The sequence below is a fragment of the Candoia aspera genome, chromosome 3, assembly GCF_035149785.1.
Source record: "Candoia aspera isolate rCanAsp1 chromosome 3, rCanAsp1.hap2, whole genome shotgun sequence".
NCBI classification, from domain to species: Eukaryota; Metazoa; Chordata; class Lepidosauria; order Squamata; family Boidae; genus Candoia; species Candoia aspera.
The window spans coordinates 157,247,958-157,264,240 of record NC_086155.1 but is presented as its reverse complement, the minus strand read 5'-3'; the positions used below and the strand labels follow the sequence as shown (position 1 = coordinate 157,264,240).

Below are 16,283 nucleotides of genomic sequence, written 5' to 3'. Positions count from 1 at the left end.
GATCAAGAATGGTTCTATACACAGCAGTAATACCCACAGGTCAGTAATACAGCATCGTTTCCCACAGATGTTCTGAAGATATAGATAGGGCAAGGGGCAAAAAGGGATATCCACTAACAACTTTGGGCAGATTCATTCATATCTTCATACTCAAGGCAGACATCCTCTCCAGAGTTTTCTCTGACCTCAGTGAAACCAAGTTAATTCATATGCCAAATAATTCATAAATACAACCTAATTTCCAATGAGTGTGTTTATTTAAGAACCGAGCAGAGCAACATTTGAGGAATCGTTAGTAGCTTTCAGAATGAATAATAGATGTAATGATTAGGACCCTCAACATTTTTTGAAAATATACAACAAGAAAGAAGACCGAAAGGGAGTCCAGTGTTATTTTTTAATCCTATTAGGCCTTTTCTGTTGGCTTTCTAAAGTCTTTCAAGGTTAAAAGTAAAACTTCAGAATTATACAGTAACCATGTTACCATATATCTGATTCAAAGATAAAGCATGTTCATTACAGATATATGCAAATTCTAAGTACACTTCAAAAATACGAAAATCATTGGTGAGTCTTCATAATATAACAGCAGGACACAGTTATTTTAATGGAGCAAACTGAAGGATCAGACTACAGGTACTAGAGGTTCTCAAGGCCTATTTTAAGTGTACTAGTAGTTGTTAAATTCACTACAGATGAAAGCAGCACAGGGGATAAGCAGTTAATTCTGGCTGTTTAACAGCTGAGGCAGATGTCACCTCACTGATGATATCAAGACTAGCTTTTTAGATTTCTTTTGAAAAGAAAAAACCTACCAAGGTTCCGTGTTCAATATGCAGCTAGGATTCCTTAGGCATTAGGAATTAATCACTGTTTAAAGGGGAGACTATGGAAATAAGGAAATTATGTTATGCCTGAGAGAGAGAGAGTAAAATATAAAGGTACTTGTAATTGCTTTTAAGACCAGAAGCGTTTTTCTTTTCTTTCTCTTCTCTATTTCTTTGTTGGTACTTTTTTTCACTTATTACTTTACTTACCTTACTTTTCTTTCAAAATTTGTATAGTTTTTATTCTTCTAAAAATTTAATAAAAATTATATGTATATAAAAAAGGAATTAATTGCTGTTTGTCCTGGACTTTGCTTAGCACAGTTGAGGAAGTCACGCTGACTTAACAGCTAAATATGTATTGTCTCCACAGAATAAGCAATAGGAACAGTTAAAGAGAACACTGAATGTTTAATGACTTTCCCAAATATTTATCAATCTTATAAAAGAATCCTTCAGGTAGTCAGAACTATTATTATACCCTGCAGAATGAAAAAAATGGAAAGCTGGTCAAAGTTGCCTTTTTGTAGGAATGACTGCAGATCTCTCACTTAGTAATTGCACATTATAATGGGTTATCTGCTCAATACTCTGCAAAAAAACTAGCCTCTTAATATAAATTACACTGAAGGAACATTTTCCATTCTACCTTAAAAAAAAGGGATTCTACTTTCTAGAACCATGCTTTAAAGGCACATCCCTATGAAATGGATTTGTTTTCATTGTTTCTGGATTTGTGATTTTATTTGCATGTTTAACATCTGGACTATATGCTGATCATAACTGTTTTAGTTATGATCAATAATCAATATACTAATTTTGGCTTCTGATCAGTATTATCAAGCTTTTTCCCAGTTCAGCTCGAGCTAACCCCACCTCCAGTACTCAGTTTTGACAAAACTGTTACTCTCTTTTACTACCTTAAAACTGCAGTATTTATCCAGCCACTGCATTTGAACAGGGTCTAATTTTCACTCTGATGTGACCTATTTTGTGCTTGCATCTTCTGCAGCTATCTGTTTCTTTGCAGTGCTGCCATAAAAAACACGGGCGATATTGGCAAAATCATGGTAGCTCCTCAGTAGCATAGACAAATTGATTAGTGGGCAAGGATGAAGGAAAAGGAAAGTGATATATACAATAATTAGAAAAACTAATTAATCATGGGAAGTTCTTTTGGATACTTGTGAAAACAAACACGAAAAGGGGTAAAGTAATCCATCTTGGATTTTATATTTTATGTTATATTTTACATTTTATGTTTTATTTATTATATTATATTGTACAATTAATTTTTGTTTTATTTATTGTAAGCTCCCCAGAGTCATCATTGAACGAGATTGGATAAATTAAATAAATAAATAAATTTCAGAGGGGCCTAGTTTGAACTGAAGTCATATATTACTATCCTTAACTAGGCAAAAAAAAGTTACTATTAAATGTAGTTCAAAGCAATGGAACAGGTTATGTGGGTCTGTATCCTGAAGTTGATAAGGAAAGAAAAAGGACAAATTATTTTTAAGATACGCCAACAGCCTATTTAGTTGAACTTATTTTTCCTCTTGTTCTAAGTCCCTCTAATCAGCTTTTTTATTACTTCATTTCAGTAATTTTATTCTTGTTTAGAGTTTTGTTTGTTACGTCTTCTTTCCGATATTGCTAAAATATAGCAATACAACATCCCTTCTGGGCTTTTCTCAAATTAGCAATTTCCTGCTTTCCTAAACTGTGCTTCCTTCCTTTCTCTCTGCTTCCTTCCTCCTGCTCAACAGAGCAGACACAACTAAAACATTTTTCCCACATATTTCATGAAGCATTTACCAATGGTAAATATTATGCTTTAAATCACATATTTCAGATGATTTCTAACATAGTTTTAAAACATTAATCAGGGCTTTTAAATATGCTTTTACTCATGATAGAAGGCAGTTTTAACTGAAAAATCATAACAAAGGCAGAAGTTCTGCATTCCTGATTTAGTGATTTAAAAAATGCACTAAATAATGAGCTACCTGGCTTTTATTTGATATCTAATACGAAAAACTGATCAAGTTTTGCATTTTGTAGGCTATGTTCTCCTATTATATTTAAACCACTGTTGTTGAGACTTTTAAAATAAAACAAATAAATCAAATAGGACAAAATTTTAAATAAAAGCAGTTTAAATAAGGTTGCCCAGATCTGGCTGCAAAGGTCCATGCAACCACTAGATGGAAGCAAAAACAACTGTAATAATCTATTATTACAAGAAGCTTTGCAGCCTAGATCTAGTAGTCTCAATTAAATTCATAGATTCAATTTACAAATTGTCACAATTAGCCATGGGGAAAAAAAAATACAGGACTCAAACAGCAATCAGTTTGGAAGGGATGACAGCACGTAATAAAACAGACAAGGTGATGCTTACTTTGGATAGAAGGGATTTTCTTCAGGAGAGGTATAATGGAACTCCTATACATTGCTGAAATCTTATATAAGCCCCACCCTCTACTGCATATTTTTAAACATAAGATTAAATGCAGAAATGCATTAACATATTTAATTTAGTCCTAACATATACTAAAGCTCTTACTTGGGAAATTTAAAGTCCAATTTCATTAAAATAAAAACTACCGGTAATTGGTTTCAATTAACCTGTTTCTTTTATGATAATCTAATTCAAAGCTCAACGTGTATAGTACTACAATATGTTAATACCTTTAACATCTGGATCATCCATATGAGGTTCCAAATTTTCTATCATTTCTTCCAACTCCTTTCTTGTAGCCATTATAATGTTTGAAGACGCACATGCCATAACCTCCGGTTCTCCTTTCAGATTTGCTAAATCACTTTTTTCTGCATTTTCCTGAAGCTCTAAATCAATATCTATCTTGGGAAGTGGAGTCCTCCAGAAATGGAATGAGTTATATAGTTCTTGCTCCACAAGTGAGTTTTCCTGTGAATACAGTGCAGGTTCTGGTAGCACTGCTAAAGTACAATGATCAAAATGGTGCTCATTCTCATCAGAAGGTTCTTTGCACGGTTCTAGAGACAAAGTGCTAGATAGCAATGCCTCATCCTGGAAATGAACCAAGTTACTTTCTCCTTTGCCATTTTCAGGGGTGGCTTCAGAATTGCATTGCTCAGCATCTAAAGACAACTCTGTCTGGCTTTGTACATCATGTGTTGATACATCTTCTGAATCCTTATTTTTTTCACTGCTGGATGAAAACAGATGTCAATATTAACGTATCTCATCTACTAAATATTTATCTATCTAACTATCTATATATGGTTGGTCAACCAGCAACTTATGGGTAACAAAAAGGAAAAGGAAATGAGGATCTTTAGGATGCCTGAACAGGAATAACAAAAACAAACAAACAAAAAAGGAGTAAAAACCAGACCAAAGTATAAAGAACAGTAGTCACACTGTAGTGTACAGGAAACTGATCTCAACTTCTGGCATATTTCCCTTGAAGATTAGTCACACTGATCTGTGTAACAACACATAAGTCTCACTGACTCACTCACAGATGGAAGCCTCAAAACTGTTAAAAGATTTTCTAGAATAAATAGAAATTTGGCACAAACATAGAAACATCTTTCAAAATATTTGGGAAAAAAATTGGAAATAGCATTTTATCACAATCTCTCAGAACTTGGATATTTCTTTCATAAAGAAAAATGACCAAACATGAAACTATGTGGTGAACATTTTATTTCAAAATTAATTTTAATGATGTTATTTTCATTATCCGTACCTGTGTTCTTCTACAAAGTTCTGACTTTCAGTGTTCTTACATTCTTCTTCTCTAAAAAACTGACCACTGCTGGATGGATTTGCAAATGTTGATATAAAAGGCCCCAGAGACTGAAAGGCAGCTTGGCGAACCTGGAGGAACATATTGCAGAGATAGCTATAGCTATTTGTACTGGGCATGACAGGGGAGGTGATATGCTCCCAAAAGGATACGGTGGGGAAAATTTGCATCTGGGAACAGGGCCCAAAAATGGGATAGGGGAACATACTGGCTGAACTGTCTAAAAACAAAGAAAAAGGGCTGCTTCCAATGTTACATCTAGTGAAGGGTATACACGTACAGCTATAACAGCATCAAGACAAAATACAAACGCATTGCAAAAGGAGTAGTACATCTAATTACACATTTTGCATCAATCACAGTTCTCTCTCTCTCAGATACACTTTGATTGAAAATGTTCAAATTACATTTATACTTCTAATCAGAACATTGCATAAATATTTTAAGCCAAAAAAAAAAAAAACACACATTCCCCAACCCTTTGACAAAGCTATTATTTTGTACAGCCTTGTTTAAATGTATTATTACAATGCATTTAAAAAGCCAAAGGAAGAACAGAAAAATGGATAGGGTAGTAAGTTACATACAAGGGTGTCAAGAGTTTGTATTCTCTCCCCTGCCCCCAAATTGTTGTTTTATTTGCCTTTTTCATATCTCTATTCTGTGCAGTCATTAAATCCCTTGTCAACCCATCTCATCAACATCCGTATTACGATTGTACTTCCAGTGTCTATGATTACATTTACTTTGATACGGCTCCTTATGGATAATATTTTATTTCACTGATAGGAAATAGCAGTTTTTAATCTCTATGCCATTTTTAATACTAAAAATCAGTAAAAGTAAACTATCTAGAAGATGGTTGTTTTAGATTTTTAGAGGTTTTTACTCTACAAGGAAAGCATGGATGGTATCAGCAGTAATCTCAGATGTCATAGATAGAGTTTCTGTGCATGGGTTGGGGGAGGCCTTGGAGGACCAGCGCAGACTGTGTGTAGGCAGGGGTGCTGTGGGAGGAAGAAAAACCAGCAGGAGTGACTTAACAAAGTGACTTGTGACCTTCCCTGCTGGCTTCCCCATTGACTTTGCTTGTGGGAAGCCGGCAGGGAAGGTCGCAAAAGGTGATCATGTGACCATGGTGGTGCTGCAATGGCCAGAACTTCAAGGATCAGTTGTATGTCCATTTTTTCAGCGCCATCATAACTGTGAATGGTCGCTGAACAAATGGATGTAAGCCAAGGACTACCTGTAATAGGGACAGAACTGGGAAAATCTCACCCCTCATTAAAAACTTCCCTAGTCTTCACAGTTATAATGATGTATTGGACAGATGTAACCAATGGGTTGCATTCAGATGGGACATCTGTGGATGGAAAGGTTTCTTTGAATCGCCAAAGGCACCAGGATCCAGTAAAGGCTCCGGAAGGAGGAACAGGTAGATATGATTTTTATCTCTTTCACTTTCCCCCACAGCTCCTTGTAACATTTTTCATGCTGTTCCAAAGGTCCCCTAATTCTGCGAAAACTTTTCAGGTAGCACACTGGAAATAAGCAAAGATTTCCTCTCTGAACCCTCCTCCTAGCTACATTTTAGATCTTACCACTGTCTACAGTACAAACCACTGTTTCCAAAAGGGCAGAAGATACAGTTTCAATAGTTTTCTTTATATAGTACATGACCCACCTTCATGTTAAGTGTACTGTCAATCATGTAATTCATTCTCAGAATAAGTGAATATACAAAGAAATTGAGAATTTAAAGGAGAATGAGAATTTAATAACAACTTCTTACCCATCGTGAAGGGTCACTGATAAGGTTAATAAAAAGCGTTGACAATTTTGTTCGACGGACCTCCTGTGATGTGGCACATGAAACAGCCATAAAGCATTCAGCACAAGCCTTCCGCACACCCCACACATTATCTGAACAAAGCTGGAAAAATCTAGGTAGCTGAGGAATATAAAACATGATATCAGATATAAATGATTTAACTTGGGTCTTCTTTTTTTATGTTTAACCAACTCCTCATGAACTTGAAAACATTTAAGAGAAAATTTCTAATGTAGGATATGGATAAGATTTAAAAAGTGTGGGACTGAGGCTTTACCTAGTATTTCTGGCTATTCTACTGTACTGCAGCCTTTAAAAATGGCCAATACTACCTTTGGAAACATAAAATATAGTAATTCCATCTTCTCACAAATAGAATAATCCATACTTGAGAAGGAAATATGACTTTTTGACAGTGATAATACAGATTAGATCTACAAACTACTCTTTTAAGGATGAGATTTCAAATTTGCTTTTGTCATAATCAATTCAATATTCCCAGAAAAGATGTTATTCCACAGAACTACATGTAGCACGTTTGCTTTATTAATTAAATAAAAATGATATTTGCAACATAGTTATGACACACACACACACTCAACAGTGAAATCTTATACTTGCTCATTCAAAAGTAAGTCACACAAAACTCAAAAAGGCTAATTCCCATGCAAATGAATATAAAACTGTAGCTTATGGTTGCAATATTTTACAGATTTATACAGCAGTAAAATAGTCTGCCAAGAAAGCGTTGCGAAAGTGGCATCCCCACAAAGGGTCAGACATGACTGGGTGCTTGCACAGGGGACCTTTTACCACCTTTCACAAATCCCATTAGGGCTTTATTCCAATGTATATGAACATTAATCATCTGACCAAATAAGCAGGTTTAATAGGAATGCATTCAAAGATAAAAAGCAATCGCATAATTCAGGAAACATCACACTAAGAACTATTTGCAAATGGGCCAAAAATGTACTTGTACCTTATAAAAATTGGGAAAAAAAACTGTCTTGTCGCGATAGTCTTGTTTCAGCTATGAAGCAGTATCTATTGACAACACAATGTATTTCAGAAGAAATGATTGTCAAAAATTAACCCTATCCTATCCATTTTTTTAAAGTTCCAAGATAATTATTTAAATGTCATTACTGAAATTCAACAGTTTTGTGATTAAGAATGAAACAGAGATGGAACTTTGGAACTCACCAGCATTTCTTCAGTGGCTTGCTGTCCAACTACACTACAAATGTCTCCAAAATTGGCTGCACACACCTGAACAAAAATAAGCAGTTTGGTTAGAATTGGAGATAAATGAACTGAGCAGAGTAATAGTTTATGGATTCAAAGATAATTCAAGAAAGCAGGACTGTAGTTCACTTGCTCTTTAAGTAGTGCTTTGTAATGAACAGCCAGTGTTTTACTTGATCACTATTACCCACTGCAGTTCTCATTTTGAAAGTCTGCACGTTTATATTTAGGATCTATGACATGATATGAACAAATTAAAACTAAAGTTTTTCAGATTCTAAGAATAACATTCTCCATATATCAGGTGTAGGACAAAATATATGCCCCAACATCTCTCTCTCTGGTGCCTCAGGGTCTCCAATTTACCATTCACGAAATGCCCAATGAGATGATGTGTGACTGATATGAGAGAAAGGAAATAGATATTTTTTTCACATTCTGCTAACCACCATATTTGGGTCAATGTCCCTCACAGATCAGATTGAATGAACTTAAATATTTTGCCTTCAACCACTGCACTTAGTCAAATCATCTGATGTTGCTTTGCTCTTCTGCTTTTGTCAATAAATCATGCACCATTTATGCATAAAGAACTTGTCTAAACTAGGTTAACTTTTATGACCTTTCTAATTCTTCCCAGCTCTCTGATACTAAAATTCTGGGAATACATCTCCACAGAATACTTTCCGTGTATGGTGGCCTTCCCTAGCTTGGTCATCCTACAAATATGTGGACTTCAACTCCCCAAATTTTCCATGAGAAATAGCATAATTCCTTATATCAACACTATTTTAAATTTACTTAGCTTTCAGATGCAATATATTTTTCTTTATTTGAACCTTTAGGTTAGAATGTAATTGAAATTCTAACATGAATGGTTTATTTTATAGCAGACTACAAATAGAGAGCCATAATGTCTAGCTTTTAGTTAACACTAAATGTTTTTTTTAAAGCTGCATAGATTTATAAAGAAAGTATACCTTCCGAACATGAAACATTCTACAATCACAGCACATTTCACAAAATCTAGGAAGAATGAGTCTCTCTGTGATATCCTTTCCAACCATGGAGGCCATTTTGCACATTATCTAAATATAAAGGAAAATTTAGTTATGCATCTAGCAATCTAATTAAGTTTCTAAAAATTATGCCTCTATATCCTATAAATATTTGTGTGTATGCATTTGCCTACATTCATAGAACACTGAAATATTTCAATAATATTAAATATTATCAATAATAATTGAAATAAAATTATTTACGAACATAAAGTTAAAGGGAGAAGACACATACAAAAGACTTGTGACAATGACTAAACAAAGAACTCCTGGTCAATTTACTGAAGCACTTTAATCTATCTCCACGAGCAGTACACAAACAGTTCAGAGAAATACAGATTTGATAGCATGTTTCTTCTGATCTTTAGTTGAAGGATATAAGCAACCTGTCTCATTGAATTACAATCCCCTCATCCTATGCCATCAGAGCCAATAGTGGGGTGATGGGACTGACCATTGTTCTTATAAATATACAAATCACATGGCTTGGGCAGAGAACAGGAAGTTATACCCATGCAGGTAAAGTCTCCTCAATTAAAAATTAAACTAGTGCTCAGGTTATTTTTTTAAATTCCAAATAAATAAAAAATCATTTGAAATGTAAGGGCTATGAGGCTAGAAATATAAAGATTTTCGTTCTCAGTGTTAAATAGTTTACTAAATTAGAAACATGGAATAAAAAAATAAAAAGCCAAACTTACTACTAGACAAAAAAAGTGCTTCGGGGCAGGCAGAAGTTTCAAGCTGTTGATGGTTAAGACCTCATTCTATCCATAACTTGGCACTAGATGAACAGGCAGACCTGATGTGTACTACTAAAGACCTGGCTGGGTGAGGGCAGGTGAGTCCTTGCTCTTTACAAAATCTGCCCTTTGAGGTTTTGGATCCTTCAGCAGCCTAGATGCTATGGATGAGGAGGAGGGATGCTACCTGGCTGCTATAACAAAGTGGCACAAAGCTTTGTTGAGAAGTCATTCAGTTTCACCAAAGTCTGGACTTTATGGGAAGAGTTTGTTGTGGTAACTGGGGTGATATTTTGACATGTTATCTGGGACTCCTTCTGGTTTGTGAACCCTGACGAAGTGGACAGGTGCTCCATCCAGCCTGTGTGTTTGTTCCTTGCTCCTCCTGACTCCTGAAGGGGCCTGGAGGGAGCATGACAAATTAGATCTGGAAGGTGGTCCACACCTTGCTTCACGAGGGGCTAGTGTCAGCAGCCTTGAAAGAGGCTGTGGTTTGCCCATTCCTTAAGAGACCTCCCTAAATCTGTGTGTGTTTGACAACTGTTATCCTGACTCTAGCCTCCCCTTTCTAGAGAAGATTATTGAGACTGTGGTCAGTGTATAACTACAGAGCACCTTAGAGGAAGCACATTATCCCAACTCTTTTCAGGCACGATTCACATCTGGGCATGGGATGCTTTTTAACATTTACATGAAACTGATAGGGGAGGTTGACTACCAGTCAGGGTTCAGATATACAGCCCTGGGCTGTACTGGAGATGCAGTCAATGTCTTAAGCTGGAGTCTGTAAAGTTCTGAATGAGACAAAACAGGCTGAAGTTGAATCCAAACAAGATGCTGCTGCTTTTTGCTCACTGAGGTTCCTTGATGTATCTAGTGGTGTTTCAGGACAGGGTGGCACTGGCCCTAAAGAAACAGATCTGAGACTTGAGAGTCCTCCTAGACTCATGGCTACTGTTAAATGGGCAAGTGTAGACCATGGTCAAGGGAGCCTTTGCCCAGCACTGGCTGGTATGCCAGCAGCAGTCTTACTTGGAATGAAAGGAATGTGTGACAGTAATTTATGCGCTCATTGCCATTTGCCTGGAAGCAATCTGCTTTACATGGGGCTGCCTTTGAAAACCACTTGGAAGCTTCCACTGGTCCAGAACGCAGTGGCCCAATTATTGGACAATACCTGCAGCATGAGCATATTAAACCTGTGCTTTGGATTCTGCATTGGCTCCCTATTCATTTCTGAGTGCAATTCAAAGGACTGGTTTTGACCTTTGAGGTCTACCTGGCTTGGCACTGGTGCACTTGCGAGAACACCTTCTTTCCTAATTTCAATCTAACCAATTTAGATATCCCAGGTAAAATACTTGTGACCCCCACTTTTGTGAATGAGGAGATAAAGGAGAGGGGAGGCTCATAGATGTGCCTTTCCTGTGGACATGACTACATGTTGGAAGTGTCTCCCATTGACCTGCCCCCACTTTATCACTGGCTTTGGGGAAATGAGCTGATACCAATCAGATTGACTGACCACTATATAATATAGTTTTCATTGATTTTATATTCTTTTACCATGGATGTTTTACTGTAGTTTACTGAAATGCTAGATCCACTGAAGTCTTTTTGATTTTGATGGAGTATAAATCTAAGAAACAAATAAATATCTAAATCAAATGTGTCTTTTCCTGAGACTGTGGAGCAGTTTGTGGCCTACATGCTTCAAAGCACCATTTTGCCTCTGAATAAAAAGTGCTGAAGGGCTGCATTGCATAAAAGGGCTAAAAAGCTGTCAAATATTTATTGTGTCAATGAAAACATCTCTGTTGCTGTGAGCTACATGCAGGTAATAAGTCAACACCAATTCCTGTAACATCATTCTTTCACTTACTGCCACCGCCTCTGTCTTCACATCATCATTGCTATCTGGAGCTGTCAGTTCTACTAGAACTGGGCATACTTTGGTCTCCACGTCATACCGTTCAATAAGTTCTTGTTCCAATAGAACAAGTAATGCTGCTTGACTTGTTTTTCTCACCTATGTAAAAACACAAAAAGCAGGAAAAGGAGACTTCCATTTGTTTCAATCCCTGCAGCAATGTTAGAGCTATTATTTATATTTATGGATTCTGCAATATATTTCTGAGCAACAGGTTGATCCCAGTGTTAAAGATTCTAGCAACTGGTTTTATTTGTATTACTGGAACAATGGAACATTTGCTTAGCACTACAAAGCATTAATGGGAGATGAAGAGTCAAGTAACCCTTTCACACAACTTTTTAGTGGTTTCACTCTGCTATGGAGTCCAAAAGTCCTTCTGAACCCTTATCTGGAAATGTTAACTTTAATTCAAAATAAAGGCCGCTTGACACTCAAAGAGAGATTTTATCATCACATTACAAAATCAGTCTCACGCAAAAACTCTTAAAGTGTATAGATTTATTCACAAGCTCTTCTATGGGCACAAAAGAATGGACACATCTTTGACATAAAGACTCAGAACAAGTAATACCAGAGTATTTTAACCTCCCAGAACATTGCGTTACAGATTTCAAAGTAGTTGCTTTGGAACATAAATATTTTACCAATGCAAAAAAGGGAGAGACTGCTGAACTTACGTACATCAAGTTTTCAGGCCATCTTAGAAGATCTCAACAAAGACAATGGGTTTTTAACACATTATAACTGATAAGGTACTTGTAATCTGTCTCACACATAACTTGCATCAGCATAACCACCCTGTTTTCCACTCCCTTCCCCCCTCATCTTCATTCTTATAGATCCCACATTTGTTCAGACACTTCATGCACCTGATGAAATGAGCCATAGTTCATGAAAGCTTATGCCTTTTAATAAAATTTGCTGATCTGAAAAGGTGCTACCAGAATCCTTCTGATTTTCAGAATAAAAAAAGAAAAATAACAAAAGCAATCAAAATAACTAGGTAAAACACTGGCTCACAAAAAATAATGAAATCTGATGAACCCTCATTTTCTAACCAGAAACCAATTTTACAAAGCTGTGTTAGCTCCTATGTGAAGATAAAACCAAAATTAATCTTCTAGAACAGACTACACAAGCTTTTAGCTGGCTAAGGGTTGCATGGAACAGCAGAGTTCCTATGCTGGCAATGTATAGGATAAGAGTTTTTGTCCCCTTTCTTTCTTCTACACATAGCACATTAAATAAAAGAATATATTTCTTGTATGCCACTCCTATAAATCCACCTCCCTGTGCTCCCTGGCCTCTCTCCTCTCAGGATTCCCTATTAGTTTGGAAGGAACACTTTGCTCTTTCCTGCCTTACCCCTGTTTTTCTCTTTCTATCTAAAATAAAATTCTGGAGCATATTCCTTCATTCTCTGAATAATTTCTCTGGGCACAGTTGCAATATTTAACTCTTTTGGGAGACTTGCTTTTAGTAGTAAGATGACAAGTGTAAAAGTTGATTCAGAGCAGGTTCAGCATGCAAAAAAGATTCTCATCTGGTGGCAGAAATTCAGGAGCATGTTCAGATTGCACACAAGCCATACACTGTCCCCATATGCCCAAATATAAAATTTACTCTTGCATCTTATATAGCAGCAGAAAGTTTTTCTTTGCCAGGGTCCTCACTTTCTTTCTGCAGCCTCTTAGGGCCGCAGGAGACACAGAAATGATCAGGTGATGTCATCAGAGGGGCACAGTTGCAATATTTAACTCTTTTGAGAGACTTGCTTTTAGTAGTAAGATGACAAGTGTAAAAGTTGATTAATACATTTTTTGGTTTTAAAAACCCTGGAAATACTGGTATTTTGTCACTGAGTTTTGACAATGCATCCCTAATAAACGTAGCTTCAGCTAGTGAGAATTATAATTCTAAAACCCTTAGGTCTTCCTTTTTTGAAAGAAAAAAGGAACCTGTAAAAATGTATTCAGCGTGATAAAGAACTGCTGTTGTTCAACACTGTTGAAACAGTGAAACTGTTGTGCAAAATAATGGTCTGCTCAGTTGTAAATTATATAAGGTATCAGTGAGAAACTTGACTAATTCAGTGGCTAAGTCATTTTTCCCCTTGATTTGTCTTTAAGCAATCTCTTGCCTAGATTTCAAGGTATGAGCTTTTCAGTAAGGCAAGGCAAGGTAAAGACATACTATGTTTACACTTCAAAGCACTATGAAAAATGATGAAGCTAGGTATGATGCAAAAGAATTGACATCATACAAATTGTAAATATTAAGTTTAATTCCACACAGGTAAAATATGTACATGATTTCAACGGCTTCAGAGTAATCTTACCTGATTATTTTGATCTGCTAGATATCTCACCACAATGGGCAATAAATATTTAGAAAAGGCATAAGGGATGGACGGCCTATTTTCTTGACAAAACATAGCAATATGAGGCACCTGTTCCATCAACTCAGCTCGTACTGTTGGCTCTATCAATAAAAGCGTAAAAAAGAAATCATATAATTTGTAAGTTGAATGCTTATGTTCATCTGAATCTGAATTACTACTACAGTGTGTTGCTAGTAAAGGGAATAAAATTAGCCTTATTTTTATTTATAGTTGACAATTCATAAATGTACAAGAAAAGTATTATTCTCTTATTTTCAAAGTAATGTACCATTTTTCCTTCTTCAAAACTCAAGCCACTCGTAAATAAAGGGTTCTGGTAAACCAAAGTATTACCAAGTTTTCCCATATCTACAAGCTGTATAAGCTCTCTACTAATCCTCTCATTGCCCTAAAATAAGAGTTAGGAAAAGAGGGATATGGAGCTAAGCCTGGGCACAAACGTCTCTCCACAGTGAAGTCAGTTTTGAAGTATTCAGGATGAAACTAAGATTGTTATTCAAAACTTAATCAGCAAAATAATCATAAATATTTTATGATACATCTGGTAATAATATTTCAAAATATACTGAAATTAATCAAACACTAATTTTCATGTCAGGAAAGAGTATCAATTTTACATCCAGCAAGAACAAACAAAGGGTTACCTAGAGAAAACATTCTCTGTCCTAAGAATTTTTTATGTAGCCTTCTATATCAACATTTCCAGAGCAACTTGCAAATATGGTAATAAACTTACATATCAACAGGCAGCACATAAAGTACTATAATATAATACGTCAAAATGGTGGTACCAAATGAAAGGGAGGAGCTTAGCAACATTCTCCAGGAAATGTACAGAATATCATTTCCAAGAAATCTCTTTCTTCTGTTCCATTTGCTTCATCTCAGATAGCAGGGAAGCAACTAGAGAAGTGTTTCTGATAACTGTCTCACTTGGAGGCTTGTGTTGGAAAAGGCAATCTTTTAAGTATTCAGCTTCCATTATGTTTAGACCTTTTAAGGCAAAATCTAGCATTTTATATTATACTCAGAAATGGACCACAAGCCAGTGTAGCTACTTAACCAAAGCACTGAATAATTATGTTCTTAGCCCCCATTTTTAGTTATTGGCCTAGTATTCATAATTCTGAAGGTCATTCAAAGCCAGCTACCCTTGATGCACCACAATTAATCTAATCTAGAAAGCAATGCCCAGGCTATCTCTGTTCAGCAAAGTTGAGTTAATGCATCTTGAGGAAAGAATTCCATGGCAGAGAGCCTTCTTTATCATCCATGATAATGGACCACCCCAAACTGCAAAATCTGCAAGGTGCAGTGAGGACAAGTTGAATCCTACCACCAGAAGAACTCCAACAAAAGCCTCCCTGACTTATCTGGATTTAATTTTAATTTATTAACCATCATCTAATTCATTACAGATTTAGATGTAATTCAGCACTCTCACTGCCTCATTCCACTCATAAAAAAAGAAATAGATCAGTATAACAGTAAACTGATGACAACTCACTCCAAATAATAGGTGACATTCCTCAGCAGCTTAATATAAATGCTCACAGCTTAGACAACCCCTCCACCCAATTTTATGGAATGCTAAAGTACAAGTGCCTCTGTGTCAAGTATTAAGTTTCCTATCACAAATCTTCTGGAATCGCTCTGCCAGGGAATAAAAGAACCATAGTTACACTGGGTGACCTACCCTAATATAGAAGAATGCCACACGTGATACCACATCGAACACTGTCAAATGGTCTAGGAGAATTAACAAAGTCACCTTTGCTTCTCTAGACATCCAAAAAATGCCCATAGTAGCTTCTGCATTAGAATTAGTCTTGAAATCTGTATTGCAATTGATATGAGTAATCAAATACTCAAACACGTCCTACAGGAAGAGGATACAATGGACTGACATTTGTTACATATTTTAGAAGCGGGGCAGGAGGGCTCTTCTCACAAGATCCCATGAGTAGCTTCATCAAAGCAGCCAGAAACCTACCGTCTTTCTACAGATATAGTCATTTCCTCTTGGCAACACCCAGCCAGTTCCTCTCTATTTTGATGTAATAAGAGTTAGACACAAGCACAGAGCTGACAGTTTTATTTTATCAAGCACCATGGACATAATGAATAGAAATCATCTATTAAAACTGGATAACTGATATTCTGGTTAAGTATATTATAGTGAGCATGCAATCATTTTAATAAAAGATCTTAACCAATGCCATTACATTATTAATTCTGTGGAGTCCTTGGGGCTCTGAGCTTGGTTGTTTGCTTGCAGACATTTCATTGCATCTTCTTTGCAGACTAGGTAACATCATCATTGCTGTTGAGTGTGGGGTTTGCTCCCTATTCATATACAGTAGCTTGCCCTGCAAGTGTTGGGGGGTGTGTGGTTTTCTCCTTGGTAGTCCCTTGATTAGGGTATTGTTTTCTGCT

At 36.2% G+C, this 16,283-nt stretch overlaps 1 protein-coding gene across 2 annotated transcripts in view; it reads right to left on the bottom strand.

Moving 5' to 3' along the window:
- The window catches only part of PPP4R1 (protein phosphatase 4 regulatory subunit 1), a 66,866-nt gene that overhangs the window by 31,519 nt on the left and 19,064 nt on the right, over window positions 1-16,283 (bottom strand). Inside the window, exons 5-11 of one of the 2 annotated variants that reach the window (XM_063299106.1) lie at window positions 13,785-13,927; window positions 11,396-11,542; window positions 8,693-8,800; window positions 7,671-7,736; window positions 6,426-6,584; window positions 4,574-4,704; window positions 3,525-4,027 (exon numbers count right to left, since the gene is read on the bottom strand). In XM_063299106.1, coding sequence (XP_063155176.1) covers window positions 3,525-4,027; window positions 4,574-4,704; window positions 6,426-6,584; window positions 7,671-7,736; window positions 8,693-8,800; window positions 11,396-11,542; window positions 13,785-13,927 — 1,257 coding nt within the window. Of the gene's footprint in view, window positions 1-3,524; window positions 4,031-4,573; window positions 4,705-6,425; window positions 6,585-7,670; window positions 7,737-8,692; window positions 8,801-11,395; window positions 11,543-13,784; window positions 13,928-16,283 lie in introns of both variants that reach the window. The other variant, XM_063299105.1, reaches the window with a different exon arrangement.